The 24521-nt window shown below is 44.2% G+C and overlaps 2 protein-coding genes across 13 annotated transcripts in view; both read right to left on the reverse strand.

Annotated features, from left to right (window-relative positions):
* The window catches only part of LOC135254203 (E3 ubiquitin-protein ligase TRIM16-like), a 105022-nt gene that overhangs the window by 58878 nt on the left and 21623 nt on the right, over positions 1–24521 (reverse strand). For 3 of the 12 annotated variants that reach the window (XM_064334263.1, XM_064334265.1, XM_064334259.1), the window contains exon 5: positions 16358–16408. The exons of 3 other annotated variants lie outside the window; for them this stretch is intronic. In XM_064334263.1, the coding sequence (XP_064190333.1) occupies positions 16358–16408 (51 nt within the window). Of the gene's footprint in view, positions 1–10087; positions 12371–16357; positions 16409–17220; positions 17381–17524; positions 17759–17996; positions 18093–18499; positions 19949–22182; positions 24168–24521 lie in introns of those variants that run through there. 6 more of the 12 variants (XM_064334254.1, XM_064334277.1, XM_064334273.1 and 3 more) reach the window with 4 other exon arrangements.
* Positions 1482–5552, reverse strand: LOC135254217 (zinc finger protein 436-like). Its single transcript, XM_064334334.1, has 3 exons — positions 5322–5552; positions 3817–4378; positions 1482–3381 (listed from the first exon to the last, which is right to left on the reverse strand). The coding sequence occupies exons 2-3, from the start codon at positions 4187–4189 to the stop codon at positions 2141–2143; spliced, it is 1614 nt and encodes a 537-aa protein (XP_064190404.1). The 5' UTR covers positions 4190–4378; positions 5322–5552; the 3' UTR covers positions 1482–2140.

Below are 24521 nucleotides of genomic sequence, written 5' to 3' on the forward strand. Positions count from 1 at the left end.
CGAATTACGCTCACTCGCTTCGACTGCACTTGGGAGAAATATCGCTCAAGCATGGAATTAACTTATACATCCGAAATGATGACTAACTTTATCAAATCGTTTAATGTAGACTGCGCTATTACTACAGCAGAACATGTACACTTGGAAAATCAGACAAATCCGAACACTGAAAAAAAAAAGGCAGCAACAATAAGAGCCTAGCCAAGGTACCGTAATGGTTGGATAATATAAACAAATGCTTCCATTTTTGATACGTTAACCTTCTCTGATTTTGTCACAGAGTGAAACATATTTCTGCCTCACTGATAATTCCTGTAGGATCATTAGCGACACAATTTAGATACTATATCAACAACGCTCCAAGAGAACACATCTGCATTTCCTTTCCTGGAGATGATCATACTCTAGGCCAGTGGTCCCCAGTCTTATCCATAAAGGGCCAGCGTGGGTACACACACCCGATTCTACTAATCAAGGTGCTTAGCAAAGACTTGTGTGGTTTATTAGTAGATCAAGACTGGGGACCGCAGTCTCTAAAACGTGTAAAGCATCTAATTAAGAAAAATTAACAGCTTGTTAAAATTCTGGGATTGCAGTTGAGGTTGAAAACCAGCGTACACAGTGGTCCCCCAGGACTGAGTGTGAGAGCCACTGCTCCAGGCCGTTTGAGTTGACAGGAAGCTACCAGAAATGGCCACCCTCCTGTTGCTTGCCAGGGAATTTTTTCCAGCCCTCTGTCAGTTTTTTGTTTTTTAAAGTTTTGTTGTACTTGATCTCTCTCCCTCTGTTCAAACTCTATTAGGGGAACTACTGGAGGTGTACAGTGAAAGCCCCAGATACACTGCTTGTGAATTTAACTCGTATAACAGAATTACACTAAACCCCTGGGCCAGTGAGAAAGAGTACCACTCTATACTCTTAACCAGTAAGACCAGTGCAGATACACAACTTTACTGCACACACAAGGGAACCTACTGAGCACTTTAGACGACTGCATACATAGGTAAGAGAATATGCAACAGTACATATTTCATCAAAAACAAATTATAATTATATTTGCACTTCAGTCTTTAACAAGCTCAAATCAAAATCACTCCCAACAGTGAATTTTTAAGTTTTACAACATAAGCGCTCACCGTTTTAATCTGACGATCTGAACTTTCCACACCAACAGACCAGTGTGGGACTAGCATGTTGCCTTGGAACTTCCAGAACTGGGTATGTACACGGAATGTTCTAGAATAAATCCGAGGTGTGGTGCTGCCCTTCTCCACTCAAGCAGAGGGTTTAACTTGAATTTAAATAAGAAAACATCCAGCCATATCAACGGATCATAACATGTAGAAATACTGTATAATCTCCATAAACACGGACAAACAGTTCAGAGGTCCTTGAGTCCTTAAAATGGAGGAAAGCCACGTCATACAGCTGAGACAATTCAGCGGCCCAAATGCAATAACCCTCCAGCCCCAGACATCACCAACCATTACAGCATTTTATTCAAATGGACAACTGACACCAACTGAATATTTCATGCTCTTGTGAGCCACAGAAGTTTTCTTCCTCCCCATCTTTAGTCACTAAACTTTCATACTGAAATTACTTCAGTCCCCAGAAAAATGAACACCATTGTACAAATAGTGAATGACAGATGTGCATGTGTCTAATCCCACCAAATTCACAGTGGTCAACAAAATAAATAACATTTGTGAAGTTCCTTTCATGGATATCAAAGTGCTTTAGAGTCAGACTTTGTAAAAAAGAGTCAAGGACCAAGTTCATTTGTCTCCAAGCGTACTTAACATCTTTGTACTTAATACTTTTCCTTTTTCACTGAATACTAAAAATGTAATTAAAAAAAGACCAGATTCAACCTTAACTCAAACAATGGGAACGCTGATGACAGCACTAAGTCAGAATCTCACATTAGTCTCTCCAGAGTTTTCTGGGGATGGACCAGAAGTTCTGAAATGTTTTTAAATCCACATACACGCTCTCCACTTTTGGAATTTGTCAGTGTGACGTCTGACTACTTTATTCAGTGAAGCTCTGTTAACACAATGCACTCTCCTGTAAGGGTGTTCTGGTGTACATTCATGTTTGATTTACATGTGAAGCTCTTCCCACACTGGGCACAGAGTTATGGGTGCTCCCCTGTATGAATGTGCTGGTGAGCTGTTAGGTTTGACGCAAATCTGAAGGTCTTCTCGCATTTGGAGCAGTGGTACGGGCGCTCTCCTGTATGACGACGCTGGTGTGATGACAGACTGCTGGAATGGCTGAAGGTCTCCCCACACTGGGAGCACTGGTACGGACGCTCTCCTGTATGAATTCGCTGGTGTACTGTCAGGTCCGATGCAAACCTGAAGCTCTTCTCACACTGGGTGCACTGGTATGGGCGCTCTCCCGTATGGCGACGCTGGTGTGACTTCAGACTGCTGGCATGATTGAAGGTCTGTTCACACTGGGTGCAGTGGTACGGGCGCTCTCCCGTATGACGACGCTCGTGTGACTTCAGACTGCTGGAATGACTAAAGGTTTGTCCACACAGGGAGCAGTGGAATGGTCGCTCTCCCGTATGACGACGCATGTGCTCTGTCAGACTCCCTGAATGAGTGAAGCTCTCCCCACACTGGGAGCAGTGGTAGGGGCGCTCCCCTGTATGAATCCGCTTGTGTCTGTTAAAAGCATTGGAGTGGGTGAAGGTCTTCCCACACTCAGAGCAGCGGTACGGGCGCTCTCCGGTGTGGATCCTCACATGTTCTCTCAGGTGTGATAAAAACCTGAAGCTCTTGCTACACTGAGGGCAGTGGTATGGGTTCTCCACCAATGAATGGGTTCGCTCGTGCGTGGTCAGACGTGACTTTGTTTCGAAACTCTTCTCACACGTGGAGCAGTGGTACGGGCACTCTCCTGTGTGGATATGCTGGTGTACCGTCAAGCGCGATTTGAACCTGAAGCTCTTCCCACACTGAGAGCAGTTGTACGGGAGTTCTGGTGTATGAATTCGCTCATGAACTCTCACGTGCGATACAGATCTGAAACCCTTCCCACACTGGGAGCAGTGGTACGGGCGCTCTCCTGTATGAATCCGCTCGTGTGTCGTCAGACGTGATTTAGATCTGAAGCTCTTCCCACAGTGGGAGCAGGTGTGGGCCCCTGGAGTGCCTGTGTGGGACTGTGTCGGGGTGGGGAGTGTTTTAGGGGGTGTGGGGTGCTCATGTGTGCTGCTGGGAGGCAGTGGGTCCTCTGCTCCATTTCCTCCAGACCTCAGAATCCTGCTGTGCTCCTCTGGGTGAACCTTCTCAATGTGCTGGTGAAGCTTCGCTTCTTCCATGTGAATGAATGGGCACTGGGAGCAGGCAAACACCTCAGACTCTCCTGTAGGTAGCAAAGACCAGATATAAACAGATTTTTAATATAGTGACATTTTCAATGGATTTCAAAGGTAATAAAGTTAGAAACATTGAAGTCGAAAAAAAAGTTTTTCTTTTTACATGACATACCAGAGGTGCCATTAAAAGAACAGGAAAAGCAGTACAATTCTGTGCTTATGGAAATTACTGATAATACATACAGCATATACTAATGATAATACATGTATAATATACCAATGATAAGACATTTATCATATACCAATCATAATACGCAGATCATACACCAATGATAATACATGCATCATATACCAATGTTGATACATATATCATATACCAATGATAATACACACATCCGCAGTAGTTTACTGATTGGACACAATATTACAATAAAAAAATCCAACAAAGAATAAAACAGGAAGTGATTCTTCAGCTACATTACCTTTACTGAAGGAGATAATGGGAGATCCAAGGGAGGGCATTCTAGGCTGCTTGAGCAGACAGGAAGTGACCAAACATGATGAGCCCTCCTCTTCCTGTTGCTTGCAGTTTGATGTCCTTTTTGTCAGCCCTCTGCCAGTTTTAGAGGTTTGTTCCATTTCATCCCCCTCTTCATCTTTCACACCAGCCTCCCTCTTCACCTCCCCACTCTGCCTCTGCCAACCTTCCTCCTCCTCTTCCTTTATGTTGGAGAGAATGAGTTCTTCCTCCCTGCTCATCCCATATACATTCTTTCTCTCTATACCCTCCTCTATGTCTTCACTTTTAATCAGAGTGGATCTGAACTCCAGCCCTGTGTCATCTGTGCTGTCCATCACAGGCTCTGTCTTGAGTCTTCACCTGAAGAGGCGGGGCTTAAAGCTCTTAAGAGTGAAGCACAGATTATGGTTGGATAGTTTATTTTGTGAGCTCTGGAATCAACTAATCTTATAAAGGGAAGGAAGGGTGAGAGGAGACAGTCGGTCATGGAGAGAGGGGTTTCTGAAGACTGAGGATAGAAATATCTATATGGAGAGAAGACAGGTACATTTACATGAATATCCAAGCCAAAGGCGGACATTATGCGAAACCAAATTTTATGACCCAGCTCGAAAGCAAACTAGCTGTTAAATCTATTTTAGGATGTGTTAGAGCGACAGATTTAACGAACTCATTAAGCTATTCAATACGCCTTGGTAACAAATGTTAGGCCTACAAAAATAAGCGTATGTAAAACCTACATCGTAGGCAGTCGCGACCATACTGCTTTGAGCGGCACTAGTGCATTGTAATTAGTCTAGTCACTTTCGCATTTTCATTATAATATTGTCTTGATTTTTATTTTGAAAAATCACTTGTGACAATTTCCAGAGATTTCCGTTCCAAACCAACACTGCTTCCTCGGCATAAGTTTGCAGTTCTGGTGCACAGAAAACGTACGCAGCGACCGTTCACTGGACTGTAATCACAGCGCTTTACACCAGCGAACGCATAACCCCAACAGAGACTTTATCGCCACCATGTGCACAAATAGGACACACATTTTCAACGCAATGTGTCAACTTTTGTTTTGCTAATGTAGCCTCATTGCTTAATCTAAAATATACGCCAAGCCTACTAACTTGTACGAGAACAGCAGTAACATGGAATCATCTTGTAAAATCCACAATGACAAATTCGATTCCAAACGTTTCTCCGCTTGTTATTCCATCTAAACAAGTTGCTTGGCTATTTAACAGACATCCTTCCATTTATCAGAGCTGATGTCTGTGTTTATTCGGTTCTTTCATAGCGTATTGCCGTCTCTTCTGCTTGACGTGTAAACACTAGAATAGAAAGCTAGCTAAGATGGAAGCATGGAAATCCTACAGTTTGGCGAATAAACAGCTTCGCGGCGTCGTTAGTTGGGCAAGCTAGATGGCAATCTGCAAAATTACTTGTTCGCTACTGAGAAAGTCATTTACTCACCATTGCAAGTTATCATGGTCCACATCTGCCAAACATTTCTCGCTGGCTGATCTCAAATTCGTGTCTTAAAACAAACAACGAGGCTTTCGCTGACAGTGAAGGCCTCTACAAATACCCCAGTACAAACAGTCCTCTATCGCCATCTGTCCCGGAGGTGCACTATAACACACGGACGCTCTCCGAGAAAGTACAATTCCCACGCTCGTATGGCTGTTCTGCGCTGACGGGGGGAGCGGTTCTTATACAGTTCAGTGGGGGTTCTTAACCATAGACATATATACACATATGTCTATGTTCTTGATTGACGATAGACTGTGAGGATTACGCAAGCCAATCGCTTGTCGCTTGCCTCTTTCGCAAATACGGCAGCTGAGTTCAGTCAGTTATTGAGTGGGATGAAAATGCAGAATTCCCGACCTACGTGCAAGACTCAGACGCCCACTAACAGTACAGACAGGCCCACATGTGTTATATGTAGTTGAAAGAGAGGAGGGACCTCTCTCCTCCTGGCCCATGCACAATGAACGATCGAGGAAAGATCCAAGAAATATTGGTCTCTCTTCCCTTTTAAATATTATTATTATTTCAGGGAAATATAACATTTTAAGGTGATAAGAAAATTAACCCTCTGGTCTGACATTGATTTTTTGAGAGACACACACTCTCACATTTTGACTCTTTATTTAGGTCCACATTTTATAAAATACATCCTAACGGCCCAAATATATTTCAGTTGCTGTCTGAAGGCCTTCACTTGAGTAGCAGAAAGAGTACCAGTAGGGATAAAGCAAACAAAATGCAGGTTAGACATTTGCATCTTAATTTCACTTACAAGAAACATCATGGGTACAAGAAACATCTTCTCCATCCATATACCACGACTGCCTATAATATTTTGCTAGTCGCTTTGCTCACCATTTTGCCAGCCCCATTATCCTAAGACCTCTGACCACTAGCCTGTGGACATGGCCAATGCTTCCAAATATAAAAACTAGAAGTTGGCACTTATACCCGAGTTCTGTTATGGCTTGTAGTAATGGCTGGTGTTTTAATTGTTTAGTAAGAAATGCTTCACAGCCTACTTCACATACATTGGATCATTACAGTACAGACATATTTATCTCCTATTCATCCCAGATAACACAGTTTCACAGAGGATCCATCATAAACCCAAAACCCAGGATAGAGCTTTGACCAGTTTGGGCTTCTTAAAGGCAGGAGATTCAAAGTGAGGCTGGAGGTGAGTGTCACAGTAAGAGGCCAGACACACCAGACAGGACTTGACGGCTTTGCGCTTCCTCCCAGTGCAGAAATCACACACCCCGTCTCCAGGTCCAGCATAACAGTGAGCAGGAAGAGCAGTTTGGAGTCCTGTCTTCTTTAGTTTCTCCACCACTTCAGCCAACATGGTGTTTTTCTTAAATCAGGCCTGGGAGTGAAGGTCTCTGTGCACTGGGGATACCTGTAGACGCCAGTATGCTCATTCTGATCCCAGTAGACCTGAATACAGCCCATACAGTAACTGTGTCCACGGGCAGTAGTCACCGGATCCTTCAGTAGATCCAGACAGATCGCACATCTGTACTGGTCCTGATGCAGTAAACCTCCACCTTCAGCCATTTTACTGCTCACACTGACAAAGTTTAGTTTTGTTTCTGTGAAACTGAGGGACATAAATAATGAATAAGACTTCCTGGTTCAGCCCACAGCTGCAGCAGGTGTGGTGCTAGACAAAGGCTAGGCTGAGCAGAGAGGGATCTACTCATAAATACCAGTGGAGAGAGCACACACACCTGGTTTGAGTTAGGTAATCAGCCCGGGTGCTTAAAGGTCATTTATTTATTTAGTTTATTTTGCAGTCTTTGCTTGTGTGTTTGTCTGAGCACAAAAAGAAAGAACACCTGCCACTGAAAAGCTGGAGGAGCTGGTCAGCTGAAAAGCTGCTGCTCAGTTTTGCTTTCTTTTATCTTTGGTATTTTAGTTTGTTGTTTTAGTTTATTGTTTTTGCCCAAAAACCATGAGGGGGAAGGGTAAAGTTGTCTCTCTCCATGCGGAAAATGGCAGCCCCCTCCCGGAACTGCCACATCTCCCTCCACGCATACGAAGGGGGATTGATGATTCTTTCTTTAGCCCTAACCCTTAACCTTAACCCTACACAATGAATATCACTGAATGACCCAAACGGTGGCAGAATAAAACTCCCTGATGGGAAGAAATCTCGAAAGGAACCTGGCTATAGAGGAGGAGTCCATCCTCCACTGGCCAGCCTGGTGTAGCAGAGTCGCTATAGAATGGAATGTAGCAGAAAAGCTATCGGAGATCTATCACAGCCAATTAAATGGGTTAAGCAGGTTACAGCTGAGGTGACCGCTAACAGGAATAATAGAAGACGAAATGGCATGGTTAGAATAGTGCAGTTTAGAGGAGCCCAGTGATGGATATGGAGCTCCAGACAGCATCGAGGCATGGGCAGGGGAGGAGCACGGCTGAAGCAGTCCATGACCGTGGAGCGAGGGACAGGACTGGAGCGATCCTGTGGACTCAGGGTGAGGTAGGGGCAGGAGCCACTGGGAAAGGATATAGCGATGGAGCGGTTCCGGGATATAGTCTGGGGCAAGAGGGTGAAGGGCTTTGTAGGTGAAGAGGAGGACCTTGGAATCAGCCCTGGGTTTAATCAGGAGCCAGTGAAGGTGTACAACCACAACCAACAAGGCTCTTATTCTCTCACAACGTTTTACTGCTCACGCTGCCAGAGAGTGTAGTTTAATTAATTTGAGAGTGTAGTTTTGTTTCACTGAAACTGTGTGACAGACAGAAGGATGAATTCCTGGTTCTGCCCAAAGCTGCAGGAGGTGTGGTGTTGGACTGAGGCCAGGCTGAGCAGAGAGTGGAGATTTACTCATATCACACACACACACATATGTCAGTGTGCATGGTGATGAATATCACTGAATGACTGCACAGAAACATGGAATACATTAACATATTTTTTGAGCTATATAAAGCATTTAATGACATACTCATGTGTGTAACCTGTTTCTAAAAGGAGAGGAGATTCATACTTAATCTCCCCCCCCCCCCCACCACCACCACCACCACCACTACTACTACCACCATTACACCACCACACACAAACACTCATACAAACTCACGTACTCAGGAACAATCACACACATACACACATAAACACACACAACCAGTCATGCACACACACACACACATAAACACACAGTCATGCACACACACACACAATCACACACATAAACACACAGTCATGCACACACACACACACATAAACACACAGTCATGCACACACACCGGTAATTAAGTGGCCTGGTGCCTCGTGCTGGGGAGACAGTGAAGGTGTACAACCAAAACCAAAAAGGCCCTTGTTCTCTCATCATGTTTGACTGCTCACATTGACGGAGGCAGAGTTTAGTTTCGTTTCTCTGACAGTAAAGTTTTGTTTCTCTGAAGCTGCGTGACAGAGAGAGACGGAGTCTGGTTGTCCTGGTTCAGCCCACACCTGCAGGAGGTGTGGTGCTGGACTGAGGCCAGGCTGAGCAGAGAGTCACACACACAAACACACATATGACAGTGTGGTGATTGTTTGTTTAGTAACTTGAATCATGATGACTGAATGACTGTGCAAAAATATGGAATATATGCACATATATTTAACTGCACTTCATGCTTACTTGAATTCATGTACTTACATGCTCTTGGGAGCTTCCAGTTTCTAAAGGGAGTAAAGAGTCATACTTGACGCCCCCACCACACACAAACACACTTGTACACAAACACACAAATATACAAAAGCACACACGCACCGTTAAGGCTTTAAGCATGGATCGTATTATTCTCTCTCTCCTCTCTCTCTCTCACTCTCCTCTCTCTCTTCCTCCCCTCTCTCTCTCTCTCTCTCATTCAAATTCACATTCAAATGTGCTTTATTTGCATGAAAAGTAAACTGCATTGCAAAAGCAAGAGACATACAAAATCAACCAGAAGAGGGGAGAAAGAAAAAAAAGTAACAGCCCCCCAAACACATACACACGCACACACACACACACACACACACGCATACACACGCGCACACACACACACACACACACACACACACACACACACACACACACACACACAAAGACACATATATACACACATCCTCACACACACACACACATACACACACACACACACACACACACACACACAAAGACACATATATACACACATACTCACACACACACACGCACTCACACCCAGGTTTAAACATGTTTTGTTCATAATATAACAATTTATGAATTACCAGTATGGTAATGGACACAGATGATAATGGTACAGACCATATTTAGTCCACACCTCTCTTAAGTATGGCAGCAGAGACATACTGAGCTCCCGCCTACATCGCAGTGTCCCTTCCCCGGCAAGAATTTCTAATTTATTGCTCCGATGTGTGAATGATTATCGTGCAGTGATTGTGAAATATGATTTCTGATTGAGAGAACTGGGCAGGAAAGCAGAAGTGGGCTCTGTCTCACTAGATGCGGTAGCACACGCTTCTTCTCTTTAGCCAGCAGGTCTTTTGTGCGACCAATTTCATTGCAAGCTTGGTCACAGTGTCTGTACATTGTTATTCACCAGGACTGTCTTTGTATAATAATGAACTCCGGAAAGAGAACTATTCCTTTTAATACGCACCATATCAGACAGTAAACAGCCAATCGACGGACAGCAATAACCACAGACTGTTACATGGAGTGTTACCACAACCATTTGTTTATTTCATTCTTCTTGTAAACAATCACAGCATGTAGAACCCAACACACCCCAGTATAATGCAAAACAACAACAGCCATAAAATCAAGTGTCTTAATGATTTTACAGCAGCACCTCCATATAAACGCCATTACCATGATGCTGTGACATATCCCACACATGGTAATGTGTGGCATGGTGAAACCAAAATTCATAAAATACCCTAAAATAAAAGCTGAGAATCTGCAGTTAAACCACATGTGAATACCCTGATTACAAATCTAAAATAGAGGAGTACAGAGTAAACTAAAGAAAAAGTATGTCTTTGCCCCAAACATTATGGAGATGACTGCAATATTGGAACACAAGCATTAGAATGACTGGATCTGCTTAAATGTGTCCAAAACTGAAGTTAAATTCCACACATCATCTATTCATCTATTTTCTTAAATGGCTAATTCTTGGCTAGGGTAGGGGGGGGGGGGTGCTGGAGCCTATCCCAGCATGCAGTGAACAAGAGACAGGAATACACCCTGGACAGGTTGCCAGTCCATTGCAGGGCACACACACCATTCACTCATACGCTCATTCCTACGGGCAATTTGGAATCTACAAGTAGCCTAACCTGCATGTTTTTGGACAGTGGGAGGAACTGGAGTACCGGGAGGAAACCCACACTGAAAGGCCCTTGGGATTCGAACCAAAAACCTTCTTGCTGTGAGGCGACAATGCAAGTCACTGCTCCACCGCAGAGCTTGTAATTTTCACCCAGGTCTGAAAAAACCTGACCAGAACGCCCTGATTCTGACATTTTATGCAGGGCTTGGTTGGGGTTGGACCCTTTGTAGCTGGCTCTTTAAATTTTGAGCACAGAGCGCTGTGTGAGCTGGATGGCAGCTGTAGGCCAGCGAGTCTAAGCTGAGCTCTGTGAGTGACAGAATGGACGCCTCAGAGCCGGGGAGAAAGAAGTTATAGTCAGGGGAGAATGAAGTGAGGCAGCAGCCATCGAAAGGAAAATCCCAGGTCTGGACAAACTTTTACATGGTGTTATGATCGAGCTGCAGACGAAAGCGTGGGGTTTGTAAAATGCTAATGCTGTGATGCCCTGCTTATATACGGCAGCCGCAAAACAGGAGCATTAATGTTAGCACACTGCACAAGCCCCGCCTCCAAACTCCATCCACTGATCCCACCCAGACATCAACTGCATCTTCTCCAATCAGAACACCGATGATGCCCCAAACTACAGTGTGTTTGTGTCTCAAAGTCGGGTTCAGACAGGGCTGGACTTTCAAAACACTGCAACACACAGAGTCTGACCAGGTTCAGGATGAAAAGAAGGCGGGGTCATGTAGGGTAGGGCTGAAAAGAAGGCGGGGTTATGTCGGGTTGGGCTGAAAGAAGGCGGGGTCATGTAGGGTTGGGATGAAAAGAAGGCGGGATCATGTAGGGTAGGGCTGAAAAGAAGGCGGGGTCATGTAGGGTTGGGCTGAAAGAAGGCGGGGTCATATCGGGTTGGGCTGAAAGAAGGCGGGGTCATGTAGGGTTGGGCTGAAAGAAGGCGGGGTCATGTTGGGTTGGGATGAAAGAAGGCGGGGTTATGTAGGGTTGGGCTGAAAATTTTGGGCCGTTTCAAACTGTACAGCGCTTAGCCTCCCTTTATTTTTATTTAATTAATTAATTTCCTTGTTTCATTCATTAAATTAATTTTCAGTTTTTCCCTCTCTTTAATTACAGTTAATTGTCCATTCACTCCCTGCCTCATCCCAGACAACACAGCTTTACAGAGGACCCACAATCAACCTGAAACCCAGGATAGAGGGGCTGAGTGAATATGGGCTGGATGCTGTGCAGGAGGGTCATTGTGTCAGAGATGCTGTAGAAGGACAGAGTTCCTGCCCTGTGATCCAGGTACACTCCTATTCTGGAGGAGGGGGGAACAGAGATTTCAGTGCTCCTGTTATCGTACATGAAAGAGTAACTGGAGGGAGAGCAGCGCAAACTACAGGATTTTATATTATGTCCCATAATACAGTCTTCACTACTTCCTTTCCTGCTGATCTCTTTATATGACATTGCTATAGAAACCCCTCCCCCACTCCACTCAGCCTCCCAGTAACAGCGTCCAGACAGACCCTCTCTGCACAGCACTTGGGGCGAGCACTCAAATCTGTCTGGATGATCAGGATATGACTGGATCTTTCCCACATAGGTCACCTCCCTGTTCCTCTCAGACAGGGAAAGGAGTCTGTGTACTGTGTTGGGGTCCAGTGTGAGCTGACAGGAATCTGAGAGAGCAAAAGGAGAGAAGAGAGCTCAGTAATCATAATAATAAACATCAATTTTATGAAGATTTAAATTTCATGTTTTACTCCTTTCTCATGTTATTTCTATTTGAGCCCAATGGGGACTGGGCATGTCTAATTCCCACCCCAGTTTGGAACGGCCAATCATCTGCAGCCATGCTCATGCTGTGAACCCCACTGTTGATTTGGGAGAGTAACTTTGGACACCCAAGGTTCTCCTCCGAAACACGTGGTGTCACCAGCTGCTTATTTTCACACCACAGACTACAGCTAAGCTCACAGAACAGAGTCAGAGGAGGACCTTTCATACGCAACTTTCGCATGCAGTCCATGGGAACCCAATCGACCAGCAGGGAGATGGACATGGACCCCTAACCGACTTAGCACTGCCTACTTTTTCAAATAAATTCTGTGTGATGTAATTTTCTTTTCTTATTTTATTATTTATGAATGTATATAATTTTCTATGCCATTTTCTCTTATTTTACATGCAATTACAGACTCACATTGAACATTTTATTTAAACCATGTAAAAATGTTCATGTAAATATATACATAAACATAAATGCACTCACACTACTCAAAACATTTTTTTAAACTACTGGTCAAAAGTTTTAGAACACCTTCATTTTTCCAGTTTTTATTGAAATTTACGCAGTTGTCTCAATGTACTCTGAACTTACAGCATAGAACAAATAAACAATTGAGATTAAAAAAAGAAATCATGGAATCGCACTGTTTAACACAATTTAATCTAAATTTTTTGACTCATCCAAGTAGCCACCCTTTGCAGATATAACAGCTGAACACACTTGTGGCATTCGTTCTACAATGGAAGTCAAATATTGTTCGGAAAGATCTTCCCAACACTGTTGCAGAAGTTCCCACAAATGTGTTGCACTTGTAGGTTGCTTTGATTTCACCCTTCTGTCCAGTTCAACCCAAACCAGCTCGATGGGGTTTAAGTCCAGAGACTGTGCTGGCGATTCCATTATTTGAAGCCTACCTTCTTGTTCTTTTCTTCTAAGATAGTTCTGACATAGCCTGGAGGTCTGTTCAGGGTCAGTATCTTGCTGTAGGATGAACCCTTTGATCAACTAGGCGTTGACCAGAGGGTATTGCGTGGCGCTGCAAAATCCTGTGGTAGCCCTTTTGATTCAGGGTGCCAGTCACTCTGTGCAAGTCGCCAACTCTGGATCCAGCAAAAGAGCCCCAGACATTCACGCTTCTTCCTCCATGTATGACAGTTGGTGTCCATCCTTTCACCTACTCGACGGCATATAAAAACCCTGCGTGATGAACCGAAGATTTAAATTTTGATTCATCGGGCCATAAAACCTTCTACCAGTCTTCAGTAGTCCACTGCCGGTGCTTCATGGTCCAGGGAAGCCTCTTTTTCTTATTTAGCCATTTTAGCAATGGCTTTCGTACTGCCACTCAACCTGTCAAACTTGCAGATTGAAGTCTTCTCTTCTTGTTGAAACTGAGTCTTCCTTACTTCAACCACTGCTAAGTTGTGCATGAAGCTGTTGTCCTGTGAGCCGCCTATCACGCAAGCTGTTCACTCTCTGAAACTTGTCTTCTGATTCTGATTCTGTTGTGGCTTTGGGTCTGCCGGACCTCTTCCTGTCAGTTTCCTCCAGTTTCCAAGTGCCTTTCGATGGTGTAGGAAACTGCACTCACTGACACTGTGGCTTTTTTAGCAATTTCTCTAAAGGAAAGACCTACACTTTTAAGGGTTATAATGGTCTGTCTGTCTTCCTTTGTTAATTGTTTTTTTCTTGTCATTATGATAGGAATATACTACTTCCTGCAGTGCATTATTTTCCAAATAATGCTTCGGAGGGTGTAGTAATACAGTCTGTTCCAACACTGATTTTATACAGCCAGAGTGTTTATAAGTAATCAACAAAAGTTGGGACGCCTGTAGGAATTGTTTGCATCAATTTCCAAGGCTTAATTTACTTCCATTGCTGCAGAAAAGCTTAAGTTGTTAACCCATTAGTTGATCCCTGAAAAGGGCCTTTTTTATAATTCTGAAATTTATATTATTTTTCAGTTTTTGATAACCTAAACCTTTTTTTTTAACCTCTGGCAGTTTACCACTTTACTTTGTACCATTTCAGGTCATTCACTGGACTTGAGCTGCTTAAATTCCAATAAAACTGGAAAAATGGGGGTGTTCTAAAACTTTTGACCGAGTGTATATTCCTGTAATTGTTTTTAAAAACAAAAGCAAAACAGAAAATAACATGCATTTCAGGACATTTGAAAGCCTTTCCTCACCATTAAAAACAAATGAAAACAAATGAGATGCAAGTAAAAAAAACCTAAAAGAGATATATAATAAAACTTAAATTCCAAAACCTGTAAATTCATGAAACTCACTCTGCATGTTCATTTCCCCCCAAGAGCCAAATAAATATAGCAATAATTTAAATAAATAGAAAATAATAATAATAATAATAATAATAATAATAATAATAATAAATTGATGTCCAAATTAATTGTTTTGAACCAGCATAGAGAAAACATTTTTAAACCTTGTGAGGTAAAATTCAATTAACACAGCATAAGACTCATCCTCATCCACTCTACATCACTCACACACCAAATACTCTTAAAGCCTCAAGAGCTCAGAGACCAGCCCCCGAAATGCCACCACTGGGTCTATCACCAGCCCCCTAAACGCCACCACTGGGTCTATCACCAGCCCCCTAAACGCCACCACTGGGTCTATCACCAGCCCCCTAAACGCCACCACTGGGTCTATCACCAGCCCCCTAAACGCCACCACTGGGTCTATCACCAGCCCCCTAAACGCCACCACTGGGTTTATCACCTGCCCCCTAAACGCCACCACTGGGTTTATCACCTGCCCCCTAAACGCCACCACTGGGTTTATCACCTGCCCCACCTTTATTTTGGTCTTAGGTGTGAGACTGCCAGTTTAGAGACCCCAACAAAAAGATGATCAGCACCAACATGTACTTTTTCAGTGCCTACAACAGAGACCCCACTATCAAAATGAAGCCCAAACCTCCTGCATAGGTCCTCTAATAGGAACATGGTCAGATGGCTACAATGAGCAAATGCATGGAGCAGTAACCCCTCCTCCCCACAGAAGGGGCAGCCCTCCCCCAGCGCAAGATCAATATGTGCCAGGTGACTATTCATAGCAAGAGCTCCGTGTATGAGCCTCCATTGGAGGTCTCCAGACCCCTGTGATTCGTACAGCAGTCTCTAATTTTAGGCTAACGGTGCAAACCCCTCCTCCTGCCACAACCCTGCTGTTAGCGCTTCCAGTCTAGAGCAGTACAGGTACGTTTTGTACAAAGCCTTTTTGCCAGCATGCTCAGCTGTGGGGCCTTAAAAGTGATAAGCAGTGCCTGTCCCTCCAGCCATGTGCCCCCCCCTCCATGCTTCTCTCTATTTATGCTTTCATCTTCTCATGTTCTCCAGGTGTGAGAGCCCAGCTGATGGCCTCGATGAGCACATATGGACCTCCTGGGTTCGGCCAGCGCTCTCCCTGTCACCAGCACCTTTTCTGTAGTTTGTTGTTTTGTTTTACTTTTGCACCACACCTACATTTACCCTGACTGACTGCATCATAGTTTCACTTTGAGTACGGTCACACGCTGTTGTGTATTTGCAGTTGTGTAACTTATTTTGTTAAGTAAATCTTTTAATTTAATCTTGTTTCACGTGTGGTCTCCCTCAATGTTGCACTGCCCCGAGTCAGGTGGTAGTAACACCTGCTTGACATCCTGGCACACCCTCCCAGTTTCTCTGCACATACTGCAAGTCCCCAGGTGCCCCCCCCCGCCCACCCCCCAAAAGCAAGTCTATCCTGAATATGGAAAATACTGTTTTTTAGTTTAAATATGAATAAAATAATATTTTAGTCATTTTGTTTTTAGATTTTCAGGTTGCTTCATTGCGTTAATGTATGTTTAATTACAGACTCACATTGTAAGAAGTCCTCTCTGGTCCTGGGCTCTACAATATGGACTTTTCCCACTGTAGGGAGAGTTCACAAGGGAAGATGAGCTCCTAATGATAACCTTTATTTTTATTTTTATTGGAGAAACAAAATTCAATTTTAACAATAAAATGAATTTAAATGACCGCCCATTCAGGAATAAAGTAAATATAAAATAGTCTGATTCATAGAACATAATGTGTATCATTATTTTTGTCAGTAGAAGGCTAACATGAGAAGACACACATGAGCATTTACATTCAGAACTGATACCAGTGGCATTCTACACAAACTACCTCCAGATGTGTGTCATGCCACAAATCATTCTACACTGAGTTACTGTTACCTTGGGCTGTACTCTGACTATACTCATACTCTACACTGAGTTACTGTTACCTTGGGCTGTACTCTGACTATACTCATACTCTACACTGAGTCACTGTTACCTTGGGCTGTACTCTGACTATACTCATACTCTACACTGAGTCACTGTTACCTTGGGCTGTACTATGACTATACTCATACTCTACACTGAGTCACTGTTACCTTGGGCTGTACTCTGACTATACTCATACTCTACACTGAGTTACTGTTACCTTGGGCTGAATTTCAGAGAAACAGACACTATGACCTGCTGCTGATGTCTTATGCAACAGAAATATTGTGTGTAAGTGTAGGTGTTTGTCTGCTAACGTATGTGTATTTTTTTGTGTGTTTGTGACAACAGAGACCTCACCGCTACACAAATTTTCTACATCATTTTATGGTCCAGTTGATTATATTTGCTTAAGGTCAGCATTCATTATTTTAAAAGAAAGAAGTGATGAAAAAGTATTTCAGTAGTTCCAACCTGTTTGAGGGATTTTGACTAATTCCTCCTTGCAGACGTCCTCCAGTCGCTCTTTCAGTTCCGAGACAGATTTCCTCACAGGCTCAAAAGAGACGTGTGGACTGACAGTGATGCTGGGAAAGTCTCCAGGACTAGGAGGGGCACAGAGAGACTGACAGTTCTGCAGACAGACAGACAGAACAAACTCGTCTCAATACTGATTTCTATGCAGATGCCAGGAGCCGATCTTTGTAAATAAGAAAAATGCCTCACCTTGTATGTACAATGTACAAAGTGCAGACTGTCAGAGAGCCAGTGATGTTACCTGGAGGAAATGGATGTGATCTTCTGTGTGTGAAAGCTGCTCCATCTTAGCATCTCTCCTCCTCAGCTCAGCAATCTCCTGCTCCAGTCGCTCCAGGAGTATTTCAGCCCGACTCACTTCAGCCTTCTCCTGATCTCTGATCAGCTCTTTCACCTCAGAGCGCCTTCTCTCAATGGAGCGGATCAGCATTGTAAAGATCCTCTCACTGTCCTTCACTGCTGCTTTTGCAGAGCGCTGTTAGGAGACACAGAGAGGAGGGCTGTACATTTTAACTAGGCCTTTCACTCAGCTCTTACTGGGACCCCAGACAGCCTGTTCACCACAGGGTGGCTCAGTGCGATTGAGCCCCACAGGTCTGGAAAGTGGCTCAACACTGGGCTCCTCACTGGCTGACTGGAGGAGAGCCCTGACTGAGCCCTGAAATGGCTCTTCCAGCAGCCAGCTGTTGTCTTCTCCCCTGGTCAGTACCTACCTTGAGTGACTGCACAGTCTGTCTCAGATCCTGCAGCTCCTTCTCTCTCTCCTGGATTTTCAGCTGGAATTCTCTCTGTGTCTCCCCCAGCCTATCCTGTGGACAGATTATTTTTTATATCATATTACAATATTTAACTTTCCAACCACATTTACATATTCCAAATTGTATAAAGTACTGCAACATGTTTGATGGACAGTATAGTCGGTCAGTGTGTAAAGTGTACTGGCCGTATAGATAAAGCTTCTAAACTGTGTGAGTGAATTAGCTGCTCCAGCCGTGTTTAACTGCTTTATCACCATAGATATCAGACCTGGAAATCACAACGTTGCTCAATACTTTTTCATATGTCTAAAACATCTCAGAATGAAATCTTATCAATAAATGTATTCATGAAATTCAACAAAGCACAGATCATAAACCTACATACTGTGGAAATGTGCCAACATCTGACCTCACTCTTACAAAGCATGAGTGTTATGTGTAAGAGTTTCAGTCCTTACCTGTTTCTCAGTCCTTTCTGCTGCAGCTGAGACTGTATCATGGCCTCTGTGTTCATCCATCGTACATGGATAGCAGATACACTGCTGATCAGTACGACAGTAAATCTCTAGCAATTTGTTATGATGAGAGCAGATCTTCTCCTGCAGGTTTCTAGTGGCATCGGTCAGCTGGTGTCTATCTCCTGGGTTGAGTTCATTGTGAAGTTCGAGGTGAGTTTCACAGTAAGAGGCCAGACACACCAGACAGGACTTGACGGCTTTGCGCTCTCCATCAGTGCAGACATCACACTCCACATCTTCACGTCCACCTTCAGCCATTTTGCTGCTCACGCTGGCAGAGACAGAGTTGAGTTGAGTTTCTCTTAAGACTGTGTGACAGAGTGTGGGAGTGACTTCCTGGTTCAGCCCACAGCTGCAGAAGGTGTGGTGCTGGACTGAGGCCAGGCTGAGCAGAGAGTGCAGATTTACTCATAAAGATCACACACACAAACACACATATGACAGGGTGGTGATAGTTTAGCAATCTCCATGGTGATGAATATCACTGAATGATTGGGCAGAAACATGAAATGCATCAACATATTTTTGAGCCATATTAATTGTTTAATTTACATACTTACATACGTATGGTTTCCAGTTTCTAAAAGGAGTGGAGATTTATACTTAACCCCCTCCTCCACCATACAGAAACACACACTCAGATACAATCACATCCACAAACACACAAGCTCACTCACACATACATAAACACTCACACATGCACACAGTCATGCACACACACTGGTTATTAAACACCCCCAGACTCCTTTAGTGCTGCCTTCACTGCAGAAGGGAGTTTAAGGGGCACAAAATCAGCAGCTTTGGAAAATCTGTCAGTTATAAACACAGCGGTCAACCCAGTAGGTGGCGGTAACCTGGGAACTAAATCCATGGAGATGTGGGACCATGAGTGGGAGATTTAGACAGTGGCTGGAGGAGACCAGCTGAAGGCTGAGTGGACAACCTGTCGGCAGGTAATGCCAACAAAGTCTTGAGTATTCACCTCCACGGACGGGCACCAGAATCGCCTCTTCTCAAACTCCAGGCTGAGCCCAGAACTTGGGTGACCCATAAGATGGGAGGAGGGCGCCTGCTGGAGAATCTGAGATTGAGCAGATTTAGGAACAAACAACCGGTTATTAGGGCAACTACCACCGGATCAAACTCCTTCCTTTGTTCCTCCCCTACCATGGTCTCTGTGCCCCAGGTGACTGGAGTCATATTGAGGTAACTGGGGACAATGGGGTCAGGATCCCTCTCCTTACCAGTGGAGACTCAGGACATTATGTCAGGTCTGCTGCTCTTAGAACCTGGACGGTAGGAGATAGAAGCTGAAATGGTTAAAGAGCAGCACCCATCTGGCCTGGTGAGGGGTGAGCCTCTTGGCATCATGGACGTAGGCGAGGTGCTTGTGATCAGTAAAAAAATCATGTTCTGCTCCCTCCCAACCAGTGACACCACTCCTCCAGGGCAGGCTGGACAGCCAGCAGTTCCAGGTTGAAGATGGTTCAGGTCAGCCAGGGTAAGAGGGTGGGTTAATAAGGCACACAGGTGCAGGTGTGGATCCTTGGCGGCTCTTGGTCACAGCACAGCCCCCACTCCCTCATGGGAGGCGTCCAGGTACTCAGCAGTCCAGGTACTCAGCAGGCACCTGCGACAGGTGCAAGCGTGGTGGAGAGTAAGGAATAAATAACTCACTAAGACAGTCAGGGGCTAAACCATTTAAAGCTTTATACGCTAACAGCAAGATCTTATAGTCAATTCTAGATTTGACAGGCAGCCAGTGAAGATATTTGAGTACTGGACTGATATGTTCCCATTTCTTAGTTCTAGTAAAAACCCCAGCAGCAGCATTCTGTGTCTGTTTAAGATTTATTTCCAGCATACATATGGTTGCATGCCATGATTCATCATAAAAAATGGAATATATTCAACTGTTTTGATATTTTATGTCAATATATTGTCCAAAGAAGGGCAGGGTTTCTGGGTAATTTATCTGCTATTCAGAATGTACCTGCTCCTTCAGATCCCTGGGTTTGGGGTGTCCCTAAAGGTGTGATCGACAAGGGGTGTGACAAACACAGGGGTCCAACTCTTTGAACTTTATTATGAGTGCAGTCCAGGAAATGCAGACAGGTGGAGGTGGGCAGTGAGGAGGGGGGAGAGGTGTGGTCTTTGGGCATGCACACACACCTATCACAAGGCCATCTCTCATCTGGCAGATGAGCATCCCCCTCTGTCCTCTCAGTCCAGTACCCAGCCACTAACCTGGGAGAGGAGACTGATCACAAACATGGTGCCCCGTGCTGGGGAGACAGTGAAGGTGTACAACCAAAACCAACAAGGCCCTTGTTCTCTCATCATGTTTGACTGCTCACATTGACAGAGACAGAGTTTGGCTTCGTTTCGCTGACAGAGACAGAGTTTAGTTTCGTTTCTCTGACAGTAAAGTTTTGTTTCTCTGAAGCTGCGTGACAGAGAGAGACGGAGTGATGTCCTGGTTCAGCCCACAGCCGCAGAAGGTGTGGTGCTGGACTGAGGCCAGGCTGAGCAGAGAGTGGAGATTTACTCGTCAACGTCACACACACAAACACGCGTATGACAGTGTGGTGATTGTTTGTTTAGTAACTTGAATCATGACTGAATGACTGTGCAAAAATATGGAATATATGCACATATATTTAACTGCACTTCATGCTTACTTGAATTCATCTACTTACATGCTCTTGGGAGCTTCCAGTTTCTAAAGGGAGTAAAGAGTCATACTTGACGCCCCCACCACACACAAACACACTTGTACACAAACACGCAAATATACAAAAACACACACACGCACTGTAAGGCTCTAAGCATGGATCGTATTATTCTCTCTCTCTCCCTCTCTCTCTCTCACTCTCCCTCTCTCTCTCTCCCTCTCTCTCTCTCTCTCTCTCGCTCATTCAAATTCACATTCAAATGTGCTTTATTTGCATGAAAAGTAAACTTGCATTGCAAAAGCAATGAGACATACAAAATACAACTAGAGGAGGGGAGAAAGAAAAAAAAGTAACAGCCCCCCAAACACATACACGCACACACATACTCACACACACACACGCACTCACACCCAGGTTTAAACATATTTTGTTCATAATATAACAATTTATGAATTTACCAGTATTGGTAATGAACACAGATGATATTGTGTACAGCACCATTATTTAGACCCCACCCTCTCTTAATGTATGGCAGGCAGAGACATACTGAGCTCCCGCCTACATCGCAGTGTCCTCTTCCCCCAGAAGAATTTCTAATTTATTTGGCTCCGATTGGTGTTGGAATTGATTTATCTGTGCAGTGAATTTGTGAAAATATTGATTTCTGATTGAGAGGAACTTGGGGCAGGAAAGCAGGAAGTGGGCCTCTGTCTCCACCTCAGATTGCGGTGAGCACACGGCTTCTTCTCTTTTGCCAGCCAGGTCTTTTTGTGGCGACCAATTTCATTGGCAAGGCTCTGGTCACAGTGTCTGTACATTGTTAATCACCAGAACTGTCCTTGTATAATAATGAACTCCGGAAAGAGAACTATTCCTTTTAATATGCATCATATCAGACAGTAAACAGCCAATCGACAGACAGCAATAACCACAGACTGTCACATGGAGTGTTACCACAACCATTTGTTTATTTCATTCTTCTTGTAAACAATCACAGCATGTAGAACCCAACACACCCCAGTATAATGCAATGCAACAACAGCCATAAAACCAAAAGTGTCTTAATGATTTTTCAGCAGCACCTCCATATAAACGCCATTACCATGATGCTGTGACATATCCCACACATGGTAATGTGTGGCATGGTGAAACTAAAATGCATAAAATACCCTTAAATAAAAGCTGAGAATCTGCAGTTTAACCACACGTGAATACCTTGATTACAAATCTAAAATAGAGGAATACAGAGTAAACTAAAGAAAACATATGTCTTTTCCCGAAACATTATGGAGCTGACTATAATATTGGAATACAAGCATTAGAGTGACAGGGTCTGCATAAATGTGAAAAAGGTTTTATCTTTTTATATTCCACCCATTTATCTGTTTTCTTACATGGCTAATTCTTGGTCAGGGTTGCAGAGGGTGCTGGAACCTATCCCAGCATGCAGTGGGCAAGAGACAGGAATACACCCTGGACAGGTTGCCAATACATCGCAGGGCAAACACAGCATTCACTCACTCGCTCATTCCTACTGGCAATTTGGAGTCCTTGAACAATGGGAGGAAACCCACACTGAAAGGCCCTTGGGATTCGAACCCAAAACCTTCTTGCCGTGAGGCGACAATGCAAGTCACTGCTCCACCGTAGAGCTTGTAATTTTCACCCAGGTCTGAAAAAACCTGACCAGAACGCCCTGATTCTGACATTTTGTGCAGGGCTTGGTTGGGGTTGGACCCTTTGTAGCTGGCCCTTTAAATTTTGAGCACAGAGCGCTGTGTGAGCTGGATGGCAGTAGTAGGCCAGCGAGCCTAAGCTGAGCTCTGTGAGTGACAGAATGGACGCCTCAGAGCCGGGGAGAAAGAAGTTATAGTCAGGGGAGAATGAAATGAGGCAGCAGCCATCGAAAGGAAAATCTGAGGTCTGGACAAACTTTTACATGGTGTTATGATCGAGCTGCAGATGGAAGCGTGGGGTTTGTAAAATGCTAATACTGTGATGCCCTGCTTAAATACAGCAGCCGAAAAACAGGAGCATTAACGTTAGCATGGCGGGGTCATGTAAGGTTGGGCTGAAAAGAAGGCGGGGTCATGTAGGGTTGGGCTGAAAAGAAGGCGGGATCATGTAGGGTTGGGCTGAAAAGAAGGCGGGGTTATGTAGGGTTGGGCTGAAAAGAAGGCGGAGTCATGTAAGGTTGGGCTGAAAATTTTGGGCCCATTTCAAACCCTACAGAATTGAGATCTCCTCTATTATAATTTCATTCAATTCATTTTCTGTCATCTGTAGATCAGCTGCAATTAAAGAGAGCGAGTGTTGAATAGTTACAATAAATTTGTTTTGTCTCATGTGAATGTTTTTCCCTCTCTTTAATTACAGCTGATCTTCCCTTCACTCTCTGCCTCATCCCAGATCACATAGTTTTACAGAAGATCCAGCATTCCAAACCCTAAACGCAGGATAGAGGGGCTGAGTGAATGTGGTCTGGACTCTGTGCAGGAGGGTTATTGTGTCAGAGATGCTGTAGAAGGACAGAGTTCCTGCCCCGTGATCCAGGTACACTCCTATTCTGGAGGAGGGGGGACCAGAGATTTCAGTTATACGCCTATTGTGACAGAAAGAGTAACCTGAGGGACTGCAGCGCAAACTCCAGGAATTCCTATTATATCCCAGAGTGCAGTCATTATTGCCTCCTTTCCTGCTGATCTCTTTATATGACACTGCTATAGAAACCTTATCTTCCCCACTCCACTCAGCCTCCCAGTAACAGCGTCCAGACAGACCCTCTCTGCACAGCACTTGGGCCCGGCGCTCAAATCTCTCTGGATGATCAGGATATGACTGGATCTCTTCCACATAAGTCACCTCTCTGTTCCCCTCAGACAGACGGAGGCATTGATATGCTGTGTTGGGGTCCAGTTTGAGCCGACAGGAATCTGATACAGGAGAAGAAGGAGAAAAGAGAGTTCAGTAATCATAATAATAAACATCAATTACATATTTTACACACAATTAAATTTCATATTTTACTCCATTCACATGTTATTTTTATTAGTTTTTTTAAACAAATTTGGAGCCCAATGGGGACTGGGCATGTCTAATTCCCACCCCAGTTTGGAACGGCCAATCATCTGCAGCCATGCTCATGCTGTGAACCCCACTGTTGATTTGGGAGAGTAACTTTGGACACCCAAGGTTCTCCTCCGAAACACGTGGTGTCACCAGCTGCTTATTTTCACACCACAGACTACAGCTAAGCTCACAGAACAGAGTCAGAGGAGGACCTTTCA

Source organism: Anguilla rostrata, chromosome 4 (assembly GCF_018555375.3).
Source record: "Anguilla rostrata isolate EN2019 chromosome 4, ASM1855537v3, whole genome shotgun sequence".
In the NCBI taxonomy this organism is placed as follows: Eukaryota; Metazoa; Chordata; class Actinopteri; order Anguilliformes; family Anguillidae; genus Anguilla; species Anguilla rostrata.

Excerpts from the sequence above, each read along its gene's own strand:
- LOC135254217 (XM_064334334.1), bottom strand. The coding sequence starts at position 4,189 with ATGGACAGCACAGATGACACAGGGCTGGAGTTCAGATCCACTCTGATT. Across the intron at positions 3,382-3,816 it reads CATTATCTCCTTCAGTAAAG|GAGAGTCTGAGGTGTTTGCC; the intron begins GTAATGTAGCTG and ends TGCTACCTACAG.